The sequence below is a fragment of the Heterodontus francisci genome, chromosome 12 (assembly GCF_036365525.1).
Source record: "Heterodontus francisci isolate sHetFra1 chromosome 12, sHetFra1.hap1, whole genome shotgun sequence".
NCBI lineage: Eukaryota > Metazoa > Chordata > Chondrichthyes > Heterodontiformes > Heterodontidae > Heterodontus > Heterodontus francisci.
The window spans coordinates 27,312,579-27,332,621 of record NC_090382.1 but is presented as its reverse complement, the minus strand read 5'-3'; the positions used below and the strand labels follow the sequence as shown (position 1 = coordinate 27,332,621).

At 44.4% G+C, this 20,043-nt stretch overlaps 1 protein-coding gene across 6 annotated transcripts in view; it reads left to right on the top strand.

Moving 5' to 3' along the window:
* Positions 1-1,095: 1,095 nt before the first annotated feature.
* Positions 1,096-20,043, top strand: part of LOC137375789 (sodium-dependent phosphate transport protein 2A-like) — a 102,154-nt gene continuing 83,206 nt past the window's right edge. For 2 of the 6 annotated variants that reach the window (XM_068043243.1, XM_068043237.1), the window contains exons 1-5: positions 1,111-1,203; positions 5,389-5,518; positions 7,715-7,912; positions 8,744-8,872; positions 10,190-10,333. In XM_068043243.1, coding sequence (XP_067899344.1) covers positions 5,401-5,518; positions 7,715-7,912; positions 8,744-8,872; positions 10,190-10,333 — 589 coding nt within the window. In that variant the 5' untranslated portion in view covers positions 1,111-1,203; positions 5,389-5,400. Of the gene's footprint in view, positions 1,204-4,243; positions 4,427-5,388; positions 5,519-7,714; positions 7,913-8,743; positions 8,873-10,189; positions 10,334-20,043 lie in introns of all 6 variants that reach the window. The other 4 variants (XM_068043239.1, XM_068043238.1, XM_068043240.1 and 1 more) reach the window with 4 other exon arrangements.

Genomic DNA, 20,043 nt, shown 5'->3' with positions numbered 1-20,043 from the left:
CACCACATGCTGTCAGCAAACACTGTTCAGCTCTGCTGACTGCAGAGGCAGTCACTTGGTCCTACGCTACAATGAGGTAAATGGGATGGCAGCACCAAATTTGCGTGCTGCCCATTTCCATCTCAAGGGATGCGGGCAGATTGCGAATCACTACCCCATGCCCAAATAACAGCACAAAACAATTGTTAGCCCATGGTGTCCTAGCCAACAATCCTTTCCACTGAAAATTTGTAAAATTGCTGTCTATAATGACATCTACGTCTATGTGTGCATGGGGTAAGGACTCTACACGCTCCTCCAAATACCATGGCAAAGGACTTTCAGAGTGTGTACAGTTCTTCTGCCAAATTTACAACAGACAATTGATGTAATTACCAATATATAAACCGATGTAAAACACAAGATTGATTGGAGTTTAAGACTGATAGGGTCAAAAACCTCCTCTGCCTGTCTACCTGCTAATATGACCAAGATAATGGATTTGGACTCACTCAGGAAGGCCACACAATGACTGTTGTTGGGAAAGGTCCCTCCAGTGCAAGAAGGGGTGTTATTCTTGGGCTGAGGCACATTGTTGGGACAGAGTGGAAGGAACGTTTGCTGTGCTATACCTGAGAGAGCTTGATGTTGACTTAATGCTGTAAGGCCAATTTATGAGCGGGTTAAAATGTCAACTGACTCCCCTGTAAGTTATGGGACCCTAATTTGTGCTTATTCACTGTCAAAACCAACAGTGCTAAACTGGGAATGAATCAGGAAGTGGAACCACTCCATTTTAACTGCCTCTCTTCCTTTCCCACAAACTACGGAGAGTTAAATATCCCCTGTGTGTGTTCCAATTGTCAGCTAACAAACTTTTCCTCAGTAACAACCAAATACGTCATGTTGCTTCTGCCCATCTAGGCGACGTTACCGAATTAGACAAGTTGCATTATTCATGTCTGAACTGTGATTTAGTTGAATACAAAATTCCAGGTCCTTCAGTGTCAGCACTTTCTCTATCAAAAGTTGATCATTAATTAAGAATGTCCAGCTTCTTAAGCAGTGATTAGTTATTGCAGGTGCACGCTCTGTGAGTTTGGCGGAGCAGACTTTGCTCTCTTGTTCTGAGTATAAAAAACAAGTGTTGAAATTCTTTCTTCTTAAATTGGGTCAACTGTTTGAATGTGAGAATTTGTGCGTGGAAATCTGTTCCAATATCAGGTAAGGCACAAGCATATATTAGAGTGACAATGAATCTATAATTTGCAAATTTGATTGCTAATGTTGTTTGTATTTGAATTGAAGTAGTTCAAATATTGTCATAAATGTGTATTTATTTCCCCCTTTTTATTTGAATAAAGTCAAATGAAAGAAAATAAATAAATCACTCACATTATTAAAATTCAAGATGTCATTGTAGTATTGGATTAAATTTTCTTTAATCATGGGCAATATTTTTACTGAACGCCTTTTAACACATTTTCAAGACCCCATCTGTGCTATTTTAACATAATGATTTAATAGATAAATAATTGAGTTCAATTCATTCAAAGAAGATAAGCTAACATATGCTGAAGAAATTAACTGTGCTTAAACAGCTGTGTGTTGACTGGAGAATAATCAATTAAACATCATTCAAAATTCAGACTGTGTGGAAAACAACCTGGACAATTAATCTTCCAGTATATCTGTATCCTGAATGTAATTTTGAGGTTCCTTTTGCCTGATCAGTTCTTATTAGCAGCCTCCCTGTACAGGTGCCTTTTAAAAAAGGTTACATTATACTGAGTAAAATCATATTAACATCATTGGACATTAATGATTTATGTTCTGATATACTTATTTATTTAGACAGATATTTTAAATATCTCTTTAAGTTGTGTGACTATTTCTGAAGTGAAATATCATAAAAAGCCTGTGACTAACATAGAAAAATAATCCCAAGGTGCTTTGTGGAGGGGCAGGAAAGAAGCAGATGTAAAGCCCATGTGGGAGTCAAGAGAAGACTGGATTTTTGGTTAAAGGTGTATTTTGAGAAGACGTTTTAGGGTGGGTCGAAAGGAAGAAAGCTGAGCGCATTTAGGGAAGACATTTCAGAGAATGGGCATAAGGCAGCTGAAGGCTGTACCCTCAGTGGTGGAACAGAGATGCACATGAAGCAAGAAGACCAGAGGGCATGAAAGAGAACATAACACTGGATGGGTTACAGAGGTAGAGTAGAACCAGACACTGGCTTTAAATTTTAACATATCTCATGCATTTGCTAGAGGTATTGTTGAAATTAATTCTTTATTCTTTAATTCTGGAATTGTAACTGCATGATCATTTTCTGCTCTGAAGAAAGCAGAATAAAGCAGCATCATCATTTATTCTAGCCATTGTGACCATCACAAGCCCTTAGCCACTCAGTCACAACCCAACTAAGTATCCAAGCAGAGACAGAGCACCAAAATATAAAAAGCTGAATACGTCTGATTGGGTTGAAAATTCAGGTATTCTGAACAATCTAAATTTTGGATACATTTGGATTACGTTGAGGCAGGATGGCCTGTTCTTTCCAGAGAGCAGCATCTTATACTGTTCAACGGACAACTTGTTCCTTCTTATTCATGCTCAACATTATTTTGGAAGTCATGCAAAATGCGTCCAGGCAGGGCTAGTGTTGCCTTGGAGAGAGTAACTATCAGCACACAGTGGGTTAAGGAAATCTGTCTCTTTTTCTTTGGTTCATCCATTTAGAGAGTTGATCCTAATGAATGTTTAGCCATTCTGTGGCAGTCTCAAAGCAGGAGGCAGCATCTAAGTTCTACTACAGGGTTCCCTGGAGATTTGTTAATGGCTTTCATCATCACTGCTGGGCTCAGTGGTCGCACTCTCACTTCTGAGATGGAAGTCTGTGGTTTCATATCCCACTCTAGGGACTTGAGCATATCATCTAGACTGGCACTCCAGTGCACTACTGGGAGAGTGTTGCACAGTCTGAGGTGTTGTCTTTTGGATGAAATAGATGCTGGTGTAGTGGTAATGTCATTGGACTAATAATCCAGAGGCCCAGGCTAATGTCCTGGGGACATAGGCTCAAATCTCACGACAGCAGATGGAGGAATTTAAATTCAAATAATTATTAAAGAAGATCTGGAATTGAATGCTAGTCTCAGTACTGGCACCATGAAACCATTGTTGCAAAAACCCATCTGATTCACTAATGCCCTTTTGGGAAGGAAATTTGCTGTCCTTACCCAGCCTGGCCTACATGTAACTCCAGACCCACAGCAATGTGGTTGACTCTTGACTGCCCTCTGAAGTGGCCTAACAAACAACTCAGTTGTTCAAGGGCAATTAGGGATGGGCAACAAATGCTGGCCTTGCCAGTGACACCCACATCCCATGAAAGGATAAAAAGAAAATGTTAAATGCCAACCATCAGACAACTCAGGTGGATGTAAAAGATCCTCTGCCACTATTTGAAAAAGAGCAGGGGAGTGCCACCTGGTGTCCTGGTCAATGTTTATCTCTCAACCAACCTCAATAAAACAGATTCTCATCATTAATACATTGCTGTTTGTGGGAGCTTGCTGTGTGAAAACTGGCATTCATGTCAGCCTTCCCTCCCACCCCATCAAGGGGCAATTTTGTAAAGAGTTCCTGGGTTTCCAAAGGACATTTCTCCTTCAATGCCCTTGAAAGGTCTGAGAGGAAGTTATGCCAATTACGACTTGGTGTGAGTCCCTTTAATAGGTCCCAGATCTTCGCTAGAGTAAGGTAATTGATCCTGAAGAAATATGTTAGATTCTGAGGGGGTCTTGACAGAGTGGATGTGGAAAGAATGTTTCCCTTGTGGAGAATCTAGAACTAGGGGTCACTGTTTAAAAATAAGGAGTCACCCATTTAGGACAGAGACGAGAAATGTTTTCTCTCAGAGGGTGGTGAGTCTTTGGAACTCTTGTCCACAAAAGGCGGTGGAAGCAGAGTCTTTGAATATTTTTAAGGCAGATGTAGATAGATTCTTGATAAGCAAAGGGGTGAAAAGTTATCGGGGGTTGGTGGGAATGTGTTCAGGTTACAATCAGATCAGCCATGATCATATTGAATGGTGGAGCAGGCTCGAGGGACCGAGTGGCCTACTCCCACTCCTAATTCATTTGTTCGTAAGAGAGGGGATCAATGATCTTTTCTGTAGTTCCAGTGGGAGTTAAAAAGTTGTAAAAAAGGTATTTTCCTTTGGCGCATTTTGCTCCATAAAGATTCTGTTTTGCATTAGAAGGGAAGATCAGTGCAGACTGCAGCAGCCGTCTCCTGCTATGTAAGAGTCCTCCGACCTGGAATTTGGGTCAGTGGCTCTGGCCTTGTGTGAGGGCAGGCATTTACACCAGAGAAGACTTCCAGGGACTTCTACTATTTTGAAGATTGACTTGTTTGCACAGCAAGGTTCCACAAAATCAAAGTGAGTAAACGAAAGAATGTTTATATAGCACTTTTCACAAACTCAGATGCCCTAAAGCATTTTACAGGCAACTTTCAAAGTGTACTCACTGTTGTAATGTAGGGAGATGCAGCCATCAATCTGTGCACAGCAAGATCTCACATACAGCAATGTAATAATGCCCAGATCATCTGTTTTTGTAATTTCAGTTGAGGAATAAATATTTCCTCGATCACCAAGGAAAACTTCCCTGCTCTTGTTTGAAACAGTACCATGGGATATTTTATGTCCACCCGAAAGGTCAGACAGGGCCTCAGTTTAACATCTCATCTGAAAGACAATGCAGCACTCCCTCAGTACTGCATTGGAGTGCCTGACTAGGTTTTGTGCTCAAGTCTCTGAAGTGGGAGCTGATCACTCTCCTCGCCTCACCCTCTAACTCAGAGGCAAGAGAGCTACCAACTGAAACATAGCTGCTACAGTCATAATAGGCATCCCATACAATATCCATAATATACATTACATACAAAATGCAGGATACACATTCCACACCATATGCATTATATACACCCATTGCATTTACATAATATGTATTACATACAATATGCAGGATGTACATTCCATACCATATTAATGATATACATCCCATACAATATACATAATAAATATACCAGACAATATGATATACATCCCATACATTATACGTCATAAATATCCCATACAATATGATATATATCCCATACAATATACATAGTAAATATCCCATACAATATGATATACATTTACTTTGCTTCGACAGCTGAGGAATTCCTGCAAATTTCCTTTTTTTTAGAATTATTATGGGATACCCTGCCAGCAACTTGATTCCTTGCAGAATGTGGACTGGGAGAGACGTTTCTGGTATAATTGCAGTTGCTTCTTTATTGGGCAGGTCTTGAGAGTAATGTTTCTCAGACAATGACATGCCCTTCTTTACTGTGCAGCCTTGGAGCGTGATGGCGTCACATCCCGGAGCCAGTCCAGCCAGTCCCAGGAGGGTGCACCATGGTCCTCTCCCCCTTCCAAGTGGGGGTGCACCTGACTCCCCCCGACTGTCGTGTGCAATTATCAATGGTACTCACCTCTAGTGGGTGCTCATAGTTATTGAGGACCCTTTTCTGCTATAACATTCATAAACAATATCTAAGACATGAAACTCTAAGTATGAGTATATATAAGACGTGTCAGATTATGCAATGGTGCAAAGCAATTTAAGCTTCTATAAGAATGGAATAGAGGGATACAGGACCAGTGTGGGAAGAGGTAACTAGATTGTGTGTAGAAACATTGGCATTGTTTTGGTTGGACAAATAGCCTGTTTCTGTCTTGTAGATTCTATGCAACTCTACATATAATGATAAAAGTCTTGTATTTAGTGTATGTCCTTCACACTTCATGCTCCCACTTCAAAGTGGATAGAAAAAGAGAAAGAAAGCCAGTTATTACCTGCTGTTTTGCTGATCTGGGCCACATAGCCTTGTCCCAAGGCCAGTGGTTCAGGGATTTACATGTAGCTGCTAACCTGCAAACTCATAGAAATTTATAGCACCCAAGGAAGCCATTCAGCCCATTGTGTCTCTGCTGGATGAAAAACAAATTATCCAGCCTAATCCAACTTTCCAGCACTTGGGTCATAGCCCTGTAGGTTACGGTACTTCAAGAGATTACCCGAATACTTTTTAAATGTGATGAAAGTTTCCACTACCCTTTTAGGCAGTGAGTTCCAAGCCCCCACCACCCTCTGGGTGAAAAAGTTTCTCCTCAGCTCCCCTCTAATCTTTCTACCAATTACTTGAAATCTATACCTCCTGGTTATTGAGCTCTTTCCTCAGAGAAATAGGTCCTTCCTAACCACTCTATCTAGGCCCCCCATAATTTTATACACTGCAATTAAATCTCTCCTCAACCTCCTGTGTTCCAAAGAAAACAACCCCAGCCTATCCAATCTTTCCTCATAACTAAAGTTCTCCATTCCTGGCAACATCCTGATAAATCTCTTTTGAAGTTCTTCTAGTGCAATCTCATTCTTCCTGCAATATGGTGACCAGAACAGTACAATTCTTCAGCTGTGGCCTACCTAGTGTTTTATACAGTTCCAGCATAACCTCACAGCTCTTATATTCCATGGCTCAGCTAATAAAGGAAAGTATCCCATATGCTTTCGAACTGCCTTAACTAAATGTCCTGCTACCTTCAGGGATCGGAGCACATGCACTCCAAAGTCCCTCTGTTACTCCACACTGCTCAGAATTCTAACCATTATTGTGTATTCCCTGCCTTGTTTGGCCTCTCCAAATACCTAGTCCCACTCTTCTCTGGACTGAGTTCCATTTGCCACTTTTCTGCCCATCTGACCAGTCCATTGACATCTTTCTGCAGTCTACAGCTATCTTCCTCACTATCAACCATACAATGAACTATTGGATCACGGAGGTCCCTCAGAACTTAAGTTCATTGGGCGAGCATGGGAATTTCATTTATATCTAAAAATTGCTGTCATTTTGAAGTGGCAGCTCCACTCATCAGCTGTACATTCATTCATTCATGCCTGAGTCCCCGTCAAGAGGTAGGTCAGGGCAGGACTGTCAATGGGAATTGAGTTGAGGTGGAATAGTGGTCAGGAGTAGGAAACCTGGCAAATTTTCCCCTCCCTAAAATGAAAAAGATAATGACGTACATTTATATAGCGTCTTTCATGTCCTCAGGACTTCCTGACATAATTTACAGCCAATGAAGCACTTTTGAAGTGTGAAGTAATCTAGGAAACAAGGCAACCAATTTCTACACGCTAATCTCTCACAAACAGCAATAAGATAAAGAACAGAAAATCTGTTTGGTGGTATTGATTGAGGGACAAATATTAACAGGACATCAGGGAGAACCCGCTGCCCTTCTTTGAAGTAGTGCCAGGGGATCTATTAAGTCCACCTGAGAGGGCAGATCTAACTCTATGGCTCAACTAAGCACTGAAAAGCTTGTTGAATCACTAGTAGGAGTCTTTAACTTGTTCTTATGCATTCTTTACTTGTATAAGGGCTCATATCCGCCTCTTCACCTCCCGAACTGGAAGCTGCTAGTTACTTTCAGGGGGTGCTGTTCAGGAAATTGTCAGTCTGCAGTCCCTAATTTTCCAATCTATTTAAATGAAAGAATAGAAATTCTAGGGGCTGGGAGCTAGCAGCCCTCCGAGTGCTACACTACACCGGAAGGAGAAGCAACTGGTTTAATACAAAGTGAAACAATTATCACTGTGTCGTTCAAATATGGCAGGTATGAACGGGGTCGCTGGGACTAAACCATACCCTCTCCCTGTGGTCGGAGGAGTTCCACACTCGGATCATGGGTACCTCTGCCCAGGCTCAACAGTCAACCTGGTGGACAACATGGACAAGTTTGAGATTGACACACATTCAGCTATGGCCTGGACATTCTCCAAGCTGGACAATTCCAATGTGCCTCAATGGAGAGGTAAGTGAGTGCTTTCAACTCAAGGGAACATAATTCCTGAACTTGGAGTTTGTTTCTTTTTTGTAGTTATTTTGCTGATGGACGTGCAACCACGAATTGTCGATCAGTGCTGGCTAATAGGACCACTTGTGCAATCATGCACTCCCAAAGGGAGAGGCTCCAGTGCGTGAGCACATACAGCACAAAATTAGTTCTGATGCAAAATTAATGGTCACTTAATAAGAGCACATAGAATACGCTGGATATACACAGTGGGTCAGTCAGATTCTGTAAACCTAAAGGACAGATTAAAGTGCACACTTGAAAAGTGATGGATAAGAAAGCCCTTAGCACTGAACCCAAAAAATGAAGAGGCACAACATTCACCACAACAACTGATCCTAACTTTTTATTCTTTTTTTTTTATAAACTGAATTCAAAAGTCTCAAAACTTCCAGGGTAGTATTTGAGCTCCTGTCCTCTAGATTATTAGCCTCAACCTCTGGATTACTAGTCCAGTAACACAGGTTAGCTAGGCAAGAACTTAAAAATCAAAGGTTCTAGCAAACAAAGCATTGAATCAGACATGGCTCCAGTATGGAAATAGCAGAATGAAAATGGTAATGGCTACATTGTGGGTAAATAGACTCGCCAGCTGGAAGCGTCAGACCCGGAATGATGAAGCTATCTGATGGTGATGAAGTTGCTGCTGTGTCCTTTATTATATTCTGAATAAGCACAAATGAACACATGGAGCTGACATCAAACATTTAGAATTGCTGAGTCAAGTCAACAATAAAGTAAATTTTTGACACAACTGACAAAAAACTGAGAAGTCTGTTTGTTTTTCAGAACTGGATGCAAAAGGGAAAGTGAAATCTATTCTGAGCTCGATGATGAAGATGCTGCTCCTCTTTAGCTTTCTCTACATGTTTGTGTGCTCTCTCGATGTTCTCAGTGCAGCCTTTCAACTTGCTGGAGGTACTAGATGTTTCATTCAAAAATCTTCATTTCAATTTCTTTGCAGCTGCAGTTAAAATTTATGGGGGACAAAGTGAAGATGGTCATTGTTGACAATCATTTTCAAAGTACCTGAAAGAAGCTGGAAATAATGCAATGTGTATAAAATGTTAAAAGGATTTGATAGCTTAGATACAGAGAAACTATTTCTTCCATGGGGGATTCAGGAAAGAAGAACATAATCATAAAATTAGAGCGGGCCGTTTTGGGAGGAAAATTAGCAAGCATTCTTTCATACAAAGGATAAAGGTGATCCGGAATTCTAACCGGAATTTTACATTGAGGTGGTGGCCCTGCTCACTGGCTGAAAAGTCAGGGGCGAGCCTGCCTCCGCCAGGCCTGGAAGCCACACTGCTGGAGCGAGGAAAGAACTTTTAAACAGATCAGTCGTGACTGGAAAAGATACTTGCATACTAACAGACAGTGCTTGGAAGGATAAAAGACCATGCCCTAGTCCAATGCCAGAAGTGTGATCAAATGGGATTCCTGGCTATCTCCAGGAGAGGACATGGGCCCTGTATCAAATCCCAGGAACAGGCAAAGACATCTATAGAGGCTCCACAGAGAATCCCCTCCTGAAAGAGTTGATGAGGAATCAGAGTAAATCCATGTCACCCTGATTGGAAGAGCCAGGCATCCTTAACAGGCTGAAAATGAAAGATTTTAAAAATGACTGCTTTCCCCCCATTTGTCCCCACCTCAGAGAAACAATCCCCTCTGGGATTGAATACCTTCCTGTTTCAGGCAGCTGCCCAAGATGCCTAAATTATGGGCCTATGAATCTTGGCAGCAGCCCAAAGGCACACAGAGATTGAACAGAGGTCCTCCCACTGCTAAATTTGTCAGTATTGGGCCCAACTTGATTAATTGGTAAACATCCATTCACCAAAATCAGGAAGCAGCAGACAGTTTATGATCCACAACTATTGTATTCTCTATCCACAGTTCAGTACAAATACCCTCTCCCTCTCCCTCTCCCCCTCCCTCTCCAGAAGCAACCTGCTCTCTATTAACTCTGAAGTATGCCCTGGCTAATTAAAGGGGCCAGTATTTTCAACATTGTCGCAACTTACACTGCAGAAATGGGCACAATGTATCCCAATTTCTACTCCAACATCTCTGAGATAGGTCATCTTGAAGCCGTCTCTTTTCAAAAAGTGGATAAGGCCATTGTAACACACAAAGCATTAGAGATAACTTAAATTAACCAGCATTACACGACAGACATGTGTGTTAATATCTTGCTGGGCTTGTGCCAATGAGCTCTCTGTCTTTCAGGCAAGGTGGCTGGTGACATTTTTAAAGACAATGCAATCCTGTCTAATCCTGTGGCTGGACTTGTGGTGGGAATCTTGGTCACTGTCCTGGTCCAAAGCTCGAGTACATCAACGTCCATCATTGTCAGCATGGTATCATCAGGATGTAAGTAAACCAGTCCAGTCTACAGGAAGATCAAGAAAGCACAAGAAATAAAGGCAGAACGAGGAAGATAGTGATCTCTTGGCTCAAATTCAATCATTATCAGCCATGAAAACCATTACTGAAAATCATAATGTATCTAGGCCTTCAAATGGTGATTTTGATGACATGACCATTGGGAGAACATCAGAAAAAGAGACATCTGCACACATACAAATATTTTAAAACTTACTTTTGTTGCTTCTATGCCATAATCTACTTGCCAATGATGGCCTGAGAACAGAAGTTTTGTTTAGCTTGCCCCTCATCATTCCCAGTTCCCATCTGGTGATTCCAAGATTTGGGGATGCTGCCCACAGCTGCTGATTGCCCATTCACGGTGCTACTGGAGCAGAATTTCATGGTGTTATTGAAGAGGAGATTCACAACAAAATGTCAGCTCTTATGTTTTCTCCAACCAGTAACTTAAAGACATCAAGGGTAGTGGGAAATTGGGACCGGAAGATTAAACAGGCCTAGAATTGATGGCTGGTGATATTAGTGCATGGACGATATTGCTCAGTGTGCTATTTTAGCAGAGGCTATAACTGATTAAAACAAACGGTTCATGCCTACATTAAAATAATGAGGCAAGGAATATTTAGGGAAGACTAAAGCCATCGTCTTCAGCCTCCACTACAAATTCCATACCATTGTTACTGATTTCACCTGCACCCGCCCTAAACTATTGTCCACAACTGAACCAGAATATTTGCAATCTCGGTGAACTATTCGATCCTGAGCTGAGCTATGGACCCCATATCCTCTCAAGCACAAAGGTCGTCCACTTCCACCTTGATAACATCATACACATCTGCCCCTGTTTAAGCCCATCAACTCCTTTTGCTACCTCCAAACTTGACTATTCTAATGGTCTCCTCGCTGGTCTCCTATTCTCCACCCTCCGTAAATTTCAGCTCATCCAAAAGACTTCAGCCCATATCATATTCCAGACCATGTTTGGTCACCTAACACTTCCAATTTAAAACTCTCATCTTTATGTTTAAATCCTTTTAGGTATTTTTTTTGCCTTTCCATGTCTGTAGCCTCCGACTGCCCTACCCCTCTCCCCAATATCCCATCCTTCATGACTTCTCTGTTCCTCTGACTGAGTTTTGGACATCCTCCTTCCCTTCATTGGTGACTGTGTCTTCAGCTGTCTAGGCCGCCTGTTCTAGAAATTCCTTTCTAAACATTTCCACCGCTCCACTTCTCTCCCCCTCCTTTAAGACCGTTTTTAAAACCTATCTCTTCAATCAAGCTTTTGGTCAATCTTCCTACTATCTACTTCTTTGTCTTGCTGTCAATTTTTCCAATTTTCTCCCCCCTGTATTGGCCTGGGTTTTTATCTACTTTCTCGTCTCTCCCAGGAGATCGTGTGGTTTTCCGGTGGAGTGTATATTGCCTCTGTGAAGCAAATTTTTCACGTTGAAGGCACTATATAAATGAAAGTTGGTGGCTATTGTTGGATTTGCTTTCAACTGGCTGACCTCAAATATGTTTAAGTTCTTCTTGAATTATCTTGCCATGTCTTAGCTTTGGTCAGATTACCCCGTGATGATCAGGTTTTGACTTGGTGCTTTGTAAAAATATAAATGTTTCTATCATATGAATTTGTGCATGTTTGTCTATCTAAGATTTCTAAGGCACAGGTCTGTTGCTTGCCTAGCTTTAACCAAGGGTTCTAGTAAAAAGTTTGGATGAGTCCTTGAAACTTCCCATATTGTAGAGGAATATCGAATCTTTAGTCTTAGCATGCCAATGAAATCTTGCTGAAATTGTGACTCATCAGCTCCGATGTATTGGGCTATAAATTCGTCTTGGACTTCAACGGATAAGAAACTCGGACAAAGTATAAAACTAGCTGGCACCCAAGACGAATTTCTACCCCTTTCTTTCCTTGGACCTCAGTACTGCGGAGCTCCTTACCTCACTCATTCTTCCCTTCCTCCTACAATCTACAGGCTGTTAAAACCCAAACCTGCTGTCACCTCACCAGGACTTCCAGGATTACTTCATCCTCACCGAACCCAAGTTCCCAGTGAGGGGGCTGTGTTTGAAGAGAGAGAGAAAGAAAGAGAGAGAGCGAGATCAGGTCAGACAACCAGCGCTGCAGAGTGGGATTGTTGAATCTACGCTTTTCTCTTGCCAGCCCTTGGTGGTTTCTTGTGATGTGGGTCTTGGCTCTTCCTTTAGGTTTCCCAAGAAGAATAAAATAAACAATGCTAAAAGAATTGTACTGTGATAATTGTCATGCTCGGCCCCCACCTGCCAAGAATAAGGCACATTAATTTTGTCATGAACATTGATTTTAAACTGTTGCTGGAGTGAGTAAAGGACTTGTTAAACAGATCAGCCGTGGCTGGAAAAGACACTTGCATATTAACAGACAGTGCTTGGAAGGACAAAGGACCATTCCCTGACACATCCAATCCAAAATGGACCTTGATCATGAGGTATTTTGTGTAAGAGGAGCATTCCAGAGACTGCAAAGGTGATACAATCCAGGACTGGTTAGACCAGCTGGTCACATGATTAACTGGCAGTTCCAGGTTTTTTGGATAGAAGCTTGGCGAGCTAACAGGAAACAGAGAGCAGGCATAAATGGGGCATTTTCTAGTTGGCAAGATGTAACCAATAGTGTGCCACAGGGATCTGTGCTGGCGCCTCAACCTTTTACAATTTAGATAAATGACTTGGATGAAGGGACCGAAGGTATGGTTGCTACATTTGCTGATGACACAAAGATGAGTAGGAAAGTAACTTGTGAAGAGGACATAAGAGACACAAATAGATCTAGATAGATTAAGTGAGTGGGCAAAGACCTGGCAAATAGAGTATAATGTGGGAAAGTGTGAAAAAGAAGCATATTATCTAAATGGTGAGAGATTGCAGAGCTCTGAGATTCAGAGGGATCTGGGTGTCCTAGTGCATTAATCGCAAAATGTTAGTATGCAGATACAGTGGGTAATTAGGAAAGCTAATAGAATGTTATCATTTATCGCAAGGGGAATTGAATACAAAGTAGGGAGGTTATGCTTCAGCTATACAGGGCATTGGTGAGACCACATCTGGAGTACTGTGTACAGTACTGGTCTCCTTATTTAGGAAGGATGTAAATGCATTGGAGGTAGTACAGAGAAGGTTTACTAGACAAATACCTGGAATGGGAGGGTTGATTAGACAGGCTAGGATTGTATCCGCTGGAATTTAGAAAGAGTAGAGGCAACTTGAGTGAAACATATAAGATCCTGAGGGGTCTTGACAGGGTGAATGTGGAAAGGATGTTTCCCCTTGTGGAAGAATCTAGAACTAGGAGTCACTGTTTAAAAATAAGGGGGCGTCCATTTAAGATAGAGATGAGGAGAATTTTTTTCTCTCATAGGGTCGTGAGTTTTGGAATTTTCTTTCTCAAAGGAGGGTGGTAGCAGAATATTTTTAAGGTAGAGGTAGATAGATTCTTGATAAGCAAGGGGGTGGAAGGTTATCGGAGGTAGGTGGAAATGTGGAGTAATCAGTTCAGCCATGAACTTACTGAATGGCGGAGCAGGCTCGAAGGGCCGAGTGGCCTACTCCTGCTGCTAATTCGTTTTTATGTTCGTATGCAAGACTGTTTGCTCCTAGACTGAGAAGGTCTCTCCTGTCTTCTCCCATTTCTTTCTCACAAGCCTCTGAATCCACTGAAGACACATGAACCCAAGAAAGAAAAGTTTCCCACAGTGAACAAGGTTTGAGAAGAATGCTGGGCCCCAACGAAAAGCAAGGTCTACCTATAATCAAGGACTCCACAGTGAGCATGAAGAATCGTAACAAAAACTCTTCAGATAGTGCCTCAAACATTTCCACTTTATTTTCCTTCTGCTCTTTTCTGTCTCTATTTGCATGTGTGTATTGTGTATGCATGCGAGAGTGGGCACGTTGTGTATCCGTTGGCTTCAACCGAAATAGAGTTTAAGATCAAGTTTAATAAATTTCAACTTTTCTTCTTTAAACCTCAGAAAACCTGTTTGTTCTGGTTTCTTTGCCTTATAATCGGAAAGTGGTGAATAGGGATTCACCTTATCTTTGGCCTCCTTGTCTCGAGAGACAATGGGTAAGCGCCTGGAGGTGGTCAGTGGTTTGTGAAGCAGCGCCTGGAGTGGCTATTAAGGCCAATTATAGAGTGACAGACTCTTCCACAGGTGCTGCAGATAAAATTGGTTGTCGGGGCTGTTACACAGTTGGCTCTCTCCTTGCGCTTCTGTCTTTTTTCCTGTCAACTGCTAAGCCTCTTCGACTCGCCACGCTTTAGCCCTGCCTTCATGGTTGCCCGCCAGCTCTGGCGATCGCTAGCAACTGACTCCCACGACTTGTGGTCAATGTCACAGGACTTCATGTCGCGTTTGCAGACGGCTTTAAAGCAGAGACAAGGATGGCCGGTGGGTCTGATACCAGTGACGAACTCGCTGTACAATGCGTCCTTGGGGATCCTGCCATCTTCCATGCGGCTCACATGGCCAAGCCATCTGAGGCGCCGCTGGCTTAGTAGGGTGCATATGTTGGGGATGTTGGCCGCCTCGAGGAATTCTGTGTTGGAGATACGGTCCTGCCACCTGATGCCAAGGATTCTCTGGAGGCAGCGAAGATGAAATGAATTGAGACGTCGCTGACGTACGTTGTCCAGGCCTCGTTGCCGTAGAGCAAGGTACTGAGGACACAGGCTTGATACACTTGGACTTTTGTGTTTTGTGTCAGTGTGCCATTTTCCCACACCCTCTTGGCCAGTCTGGACATAGCAGAGGAAGCCTTTCCCATGCGCTTGTTGAATTCTGCATCGAGAGACAGGTTACTGGTGATAGTTGAGCCTAGGTAGGTGAACTCTTGAACCACTTCCAGAGTGTGGTCGCTGATATTTATGGATGGGGCATTTCTGACATCCTGTGACATGATGCTCGTTTTCTTGAGGCTGATGTTTAGGCCAAATTCGGTGCGGGCAGCCGCAATCCTATCGCTGAGTCTCTGCAGACACTCTTCAGTGTGAGATGTTAATGCAGCATCGTCAGCAAAGAGGAGTTCCCTGATGAGGACTTTAGGTACAAAGAACAAAGAACAGTACAGCACAGGAACAGGCCATTTGGCCCTCCAAGTCTGCGCCGATCTTGATGCCTGCCAAAACTAACACCTTCTGCACTTCCGGGGCCCATATCCCTCTATTCCCTTCCTATTCATATATTTGTCAAGATGTCTCTTAAACGTCGCTATCGTATCTGTTTCCACCACCTCCCCTGGCAGCAAGTTCCAGGCACTCACCACCCTCTGTGTAAAAACTTGCCTCGCACATCCCCTCTAAACTTTGCCCCTCGCACCTTAAACCTATGTCCCCTAGTAACTGACTCTTCCACCCTGGGAAAAAGCTTCTGGCTATCCACTCTGTCCATGCCACTCATAACTTTATAAACCTCTATCATGTCGCCCCTCCACCTTCGTCGTTCCAGTGAAAACAATCCGAGTTTTTCCAACCTCTCCTCATAGCTAATGCCCTCCAGACCAGGCAACATCCTGGTAAACCTCCTCTGTACCCTCTCCAAAGCCTCCATGTCCTTCTGGTAGTGTGGCGACCAGAATTGCACGCAATATTCTAAGTGTGGCCTAACTAAGGTTCTGTACTTTGGTCTTAACTCTTAGACGAGCAAGGTTGAACAACCTGCCACCTGATCTTGTGTGGAGGAAAATTCCTTCTTCTGAAGACTTGAACGCATGTGAGAGCAGCAGAGAGAAGAAGATCCCAAACAGTGTAGGTGCGAGAACACAGCCCTGTTTCACGCCACTAGGATAGGAAAGTGGTCTGATGAGGCCCCGCTATGCTGAATTGTGCCTTTCATATTGTCATGGAATGAGGTGATGATACTTTGTAGCTTTGGTGGGCATCCAATCTTTTCTATTAGTCTGAAGAGACCACGTCTGCTGACGAGGCCAGAAGCTTTGGTGAGATCAATGAAAGCAACGTAGAGGGGCATCTGTTGTTCATGGCATTTCTCCGGTAGCTGGCGAAGGGAGAACAGCATGTCAATGGTGGATCTCTCTGCTCGAAAGCCACTCTGTGCCTCAGGGTAGACACGCTCAGCCAGCTTCTGGAGCCTGTTTAAAGCGACTCAAGCGGAGACTTCCCCCACTATGCTGAGCAGGGAGATTCCACGGTAGTTGTTGCACTCACTGCGGTCACCCTCGTTCTTATAGAGGGTGATGATATTGGCATTGCGCATGTCCTATGGTACTGCTCCCTCGTCCCAGCACAGGCAAAGTAGTTCGTGCAGTGCTGAAAGTATAGCAGGCTTGGCACTCTTGATGATTTCAGGAGTAATGCCGTCCTTCCCAGGGACTTTTCCGCTGGCTAGAGAATGAATAGCATCACTGAGTTCCGATTTTGTTGGCTGTATGTCCAGCTCATCCATGACTGGCAAAAACTGGGCTGTATTGAGGGCGGTCTCAGTGACAACATTTTCCCTGGAGTACAGTTCGAGGTAGTGTTCCACCCAGCGGTCCATTTGCTTGCGTTGGTCAGTGATTGTGTCCCCTGATTTTGATTTGACGGTGGGGGGGCGGCGATCTTCTTGATGGTTGGTCCAAAAGCTCTCTGAATGCCATCATACATTCCTGTGATATTTCTGGTGTCGGAGGCCAGCTGAATATGACTGCATAGGTGTTGCCAGTAGTCATTTGCGCAGTGCCTGGCTGTTCTTTGTGCAGCGCTTCTGGCTGCTTTAAGTGCTACGGATGTTAACACGCTGGGGGCTTTCTTGTAGTTCAGCAGTGTAATGCGCTTAGCGGCTATGACAGGGTCCAGCTCTTCAATGTGAGATTGAAACCAGTCTGCATTCCGCTTCACACGTTTGCCATAGCTGGTCATTGCTGAGTCATAGATGGTGTCTCTGATGTGGGCCCAATTGGTCTCTGCATCCCCTGTGGGAGTGTTTTGAAGGGTTTTTTCAAGTGGATTTAGAAACCTATGTAACAGCTGTGGATGAGAAATTCTGCTAGTGTTGATGCGCGTGCAGCCCTTCTGCTTGGAGTGATGCAGCTTCTTTGATTTGAGGCTAACCTTGCTGCACACCAGGGAGTGGTCGGTGTCGCAGTCCGCACTGTGGAAGCTGCGTGTGATTTGAACATTGTTTAAAGAGGCTCGCCTTGTGACGATGAGGTCCAACTGGTGCCAGCAACGTGATCTTGGGTGCCTCCAAGAAATCTGGTGACAGGGTTTAGTGTGAAACAATGAGTTGGTGATGCAGAGGTTATGATAGGTACACAACTCAAGCAGTCTCTGTCCATTCTCATTCATCCTACCAATGCCATAGCGCCCAAGGCAGGAGGGCCATGAGTCATGGTCGGCCCCAACCCTGGCGTTAAAGTCCCCCAGCAGGAACAGGTGTTCGGTGTTGGGGATGCTACTAATGATGTTATGGAGTTCCTCGTTGAACTGGTCTTTAACTTCAGGTGGGGAGCAGAGTGTTGGAGCATAGATGCTGAGTAGGTGTACTGGACCAGAGGCGGTGAACAGTTGGATGGACAGTATGCATTCCGAGCCATTTGAGGGTGGCTCTATCATGATGAGCAAGGAGTTTCTGATGGCGAAGCCCACTCCATGCTGTCTTGGTTCTTCAGGATCCCTACCCTGCCAGAAGAAGGTATAGTCTTGCTCTCTTAGAGATCCGCTCGTAGGGAGGCGTGTCTCCTGATGTGCTGCAATGTCCACATTGAGTCTACTGAGCTCGTTGTTAATGATGGCAGTCTTCTGAGAATCGTTGATTTGTGTAAGGTCTTCCGACAGGCCAGGACACATAGTTCTGATGTTCCAGCTTGCAAAACAAAGGGCTGGTACCTTCTTTCCTTTTTTGGTCATGCTGTTTGGTGCGGTCTTACAGTCCACTTGTCGGGCAATGACCCTGAGCTCCAAGCACCCATTGAAGCAGGTGGACTGTGGCGGGACAGAACCTTACTGACTGGGGCCTGCCTGGTTTGAGGCGGGTGGTAGCTGTCCAATGAGATGTGATGACCTCTCGCACCGACAAAGGCAACCCGTGGCGCCCAATCTCTATGCCAATTGAGCTGGACTTATAACCCATAACTGCTGCCTTCCGTGTTGATTTGGTCGCTGTGAGGCGACTATGGAGTAACCTCTCCATGGCGCATGCCTGGGCGGATGTATGGAGGTTGAGAGTTGCCCAAGCGTCAAAACCCCCCTCTCGGCCTTCCTGGTGGGGTCCAAAGGAGTGCAGAGCGTGGCTGCAGGAACTGCCGGAAACATGCCAAAGGTGACACATGACCGCCTTCGGGGTTCCGCTCCGGATTTTCTGTTAGGGTTTACTCCCTTAGCCTTGGTCTCTCCCGAGACACCCACAAGGCAGTGGGGTTGTTAGGGCCCCTATACAGGGGTAGGTGGATGCCGGTGGGAGGAGATGGGGGGGAAGGAGGGAAGGGGGTGCAGGAGGGAGGGGGTGCGAGGAGGAGGGGTGCGGTGAGAAGGGGTGGAGGGAAGGGGGTGCGAGGGGGAGCTGGGAATGGGGATGCAGGGGGTAGGGGAGAGGGGTGCAGGGGAAGGGGGTGCGAGGGGAAGATGGTGCGAGGGGGGAGCTGGGAAGGGGGTGTGAGGGGGGTGGGGGAGGGGGTGCAGGTACTCAAACATTTCATCAGCTCCCACCATTGTCCCTTTGACAATGATGTCCTGCAACTGGGATCGGGATCCGGGAGCCGAGCCGGAGTTGTGGGGGAAGTTTGTGTGGAAACAGCGCGGAGTCGCCGAGTGAGCGGGAGCCGCTGCCGGGACCATGTGGCCGCTCTTCCTCCTGATCATCGCTGTGGACGGGCTCCCCGAACACGGCCATGTGGCCTTCCTGTCCATTTGGCCAAGCTTGGTCCATTGGCAGAGTCTTCATCAGCATTTCTTTCCCGGATTGCCAGCCGTTCACCCTCTCTCTGCGGTGAATTCCTCTCCCAGCCTTACGCATCCACCACCCTGGACACCGCCATCTCCAGAAGTAAGGGGGAGCTAAAAACACAGTGTGCTTAAAAATAAAATCCTGTTACAGTAAGACCAGGTGAAGGCTGAAAGGGAAATCTAGACCTCTTTCTCACATGATTGTAACAGAAATTTGGGTGTTAGCGTCCAGAATCCGGAGACAAACGAGAGAAATTGGAAGTGGAAAGCCAAATTGTTCCAAGCAAAAAAAGAGCAAGATTTCAATACAGGTTTTCTTGTGGGTTGTGTGTGCTTAAATACTAACATGTCTGCAACTGAAGCTAGTAGCTCTCCAAGCCAGGGTGAAGTAACTTGGGATATGTTAAAAGCACTGTCTATGGAGGAGTTGAGGAAAATGGCTAAGCAGTGTGGGATAACTGTACGTGGCAAGGCTAGGAAGTCTGAACTCCTAAGGATCGAGGCCAACCATTTTTCCCTTGAATCTGAAGAATCAGAAGCATTGTTAGAAGTAGACCCAGACAGGGTACTGCTAGCAAACATACAATTGGAACAAAGGAAACTTGAATTAGAAGACAGGAAAAGAGAAAGAGAGAGGCAGGAAAAAGAGAGAGGCAGGAGTCGGAGAAAGAAAGAGCCTTCCAGAAGGATCCTGAAAAAAAAGAAAGACAGGAGAAGGAATGAGAGAGAGAGAAAGAATATTCTGAAAGGAATGCAAAGAAAG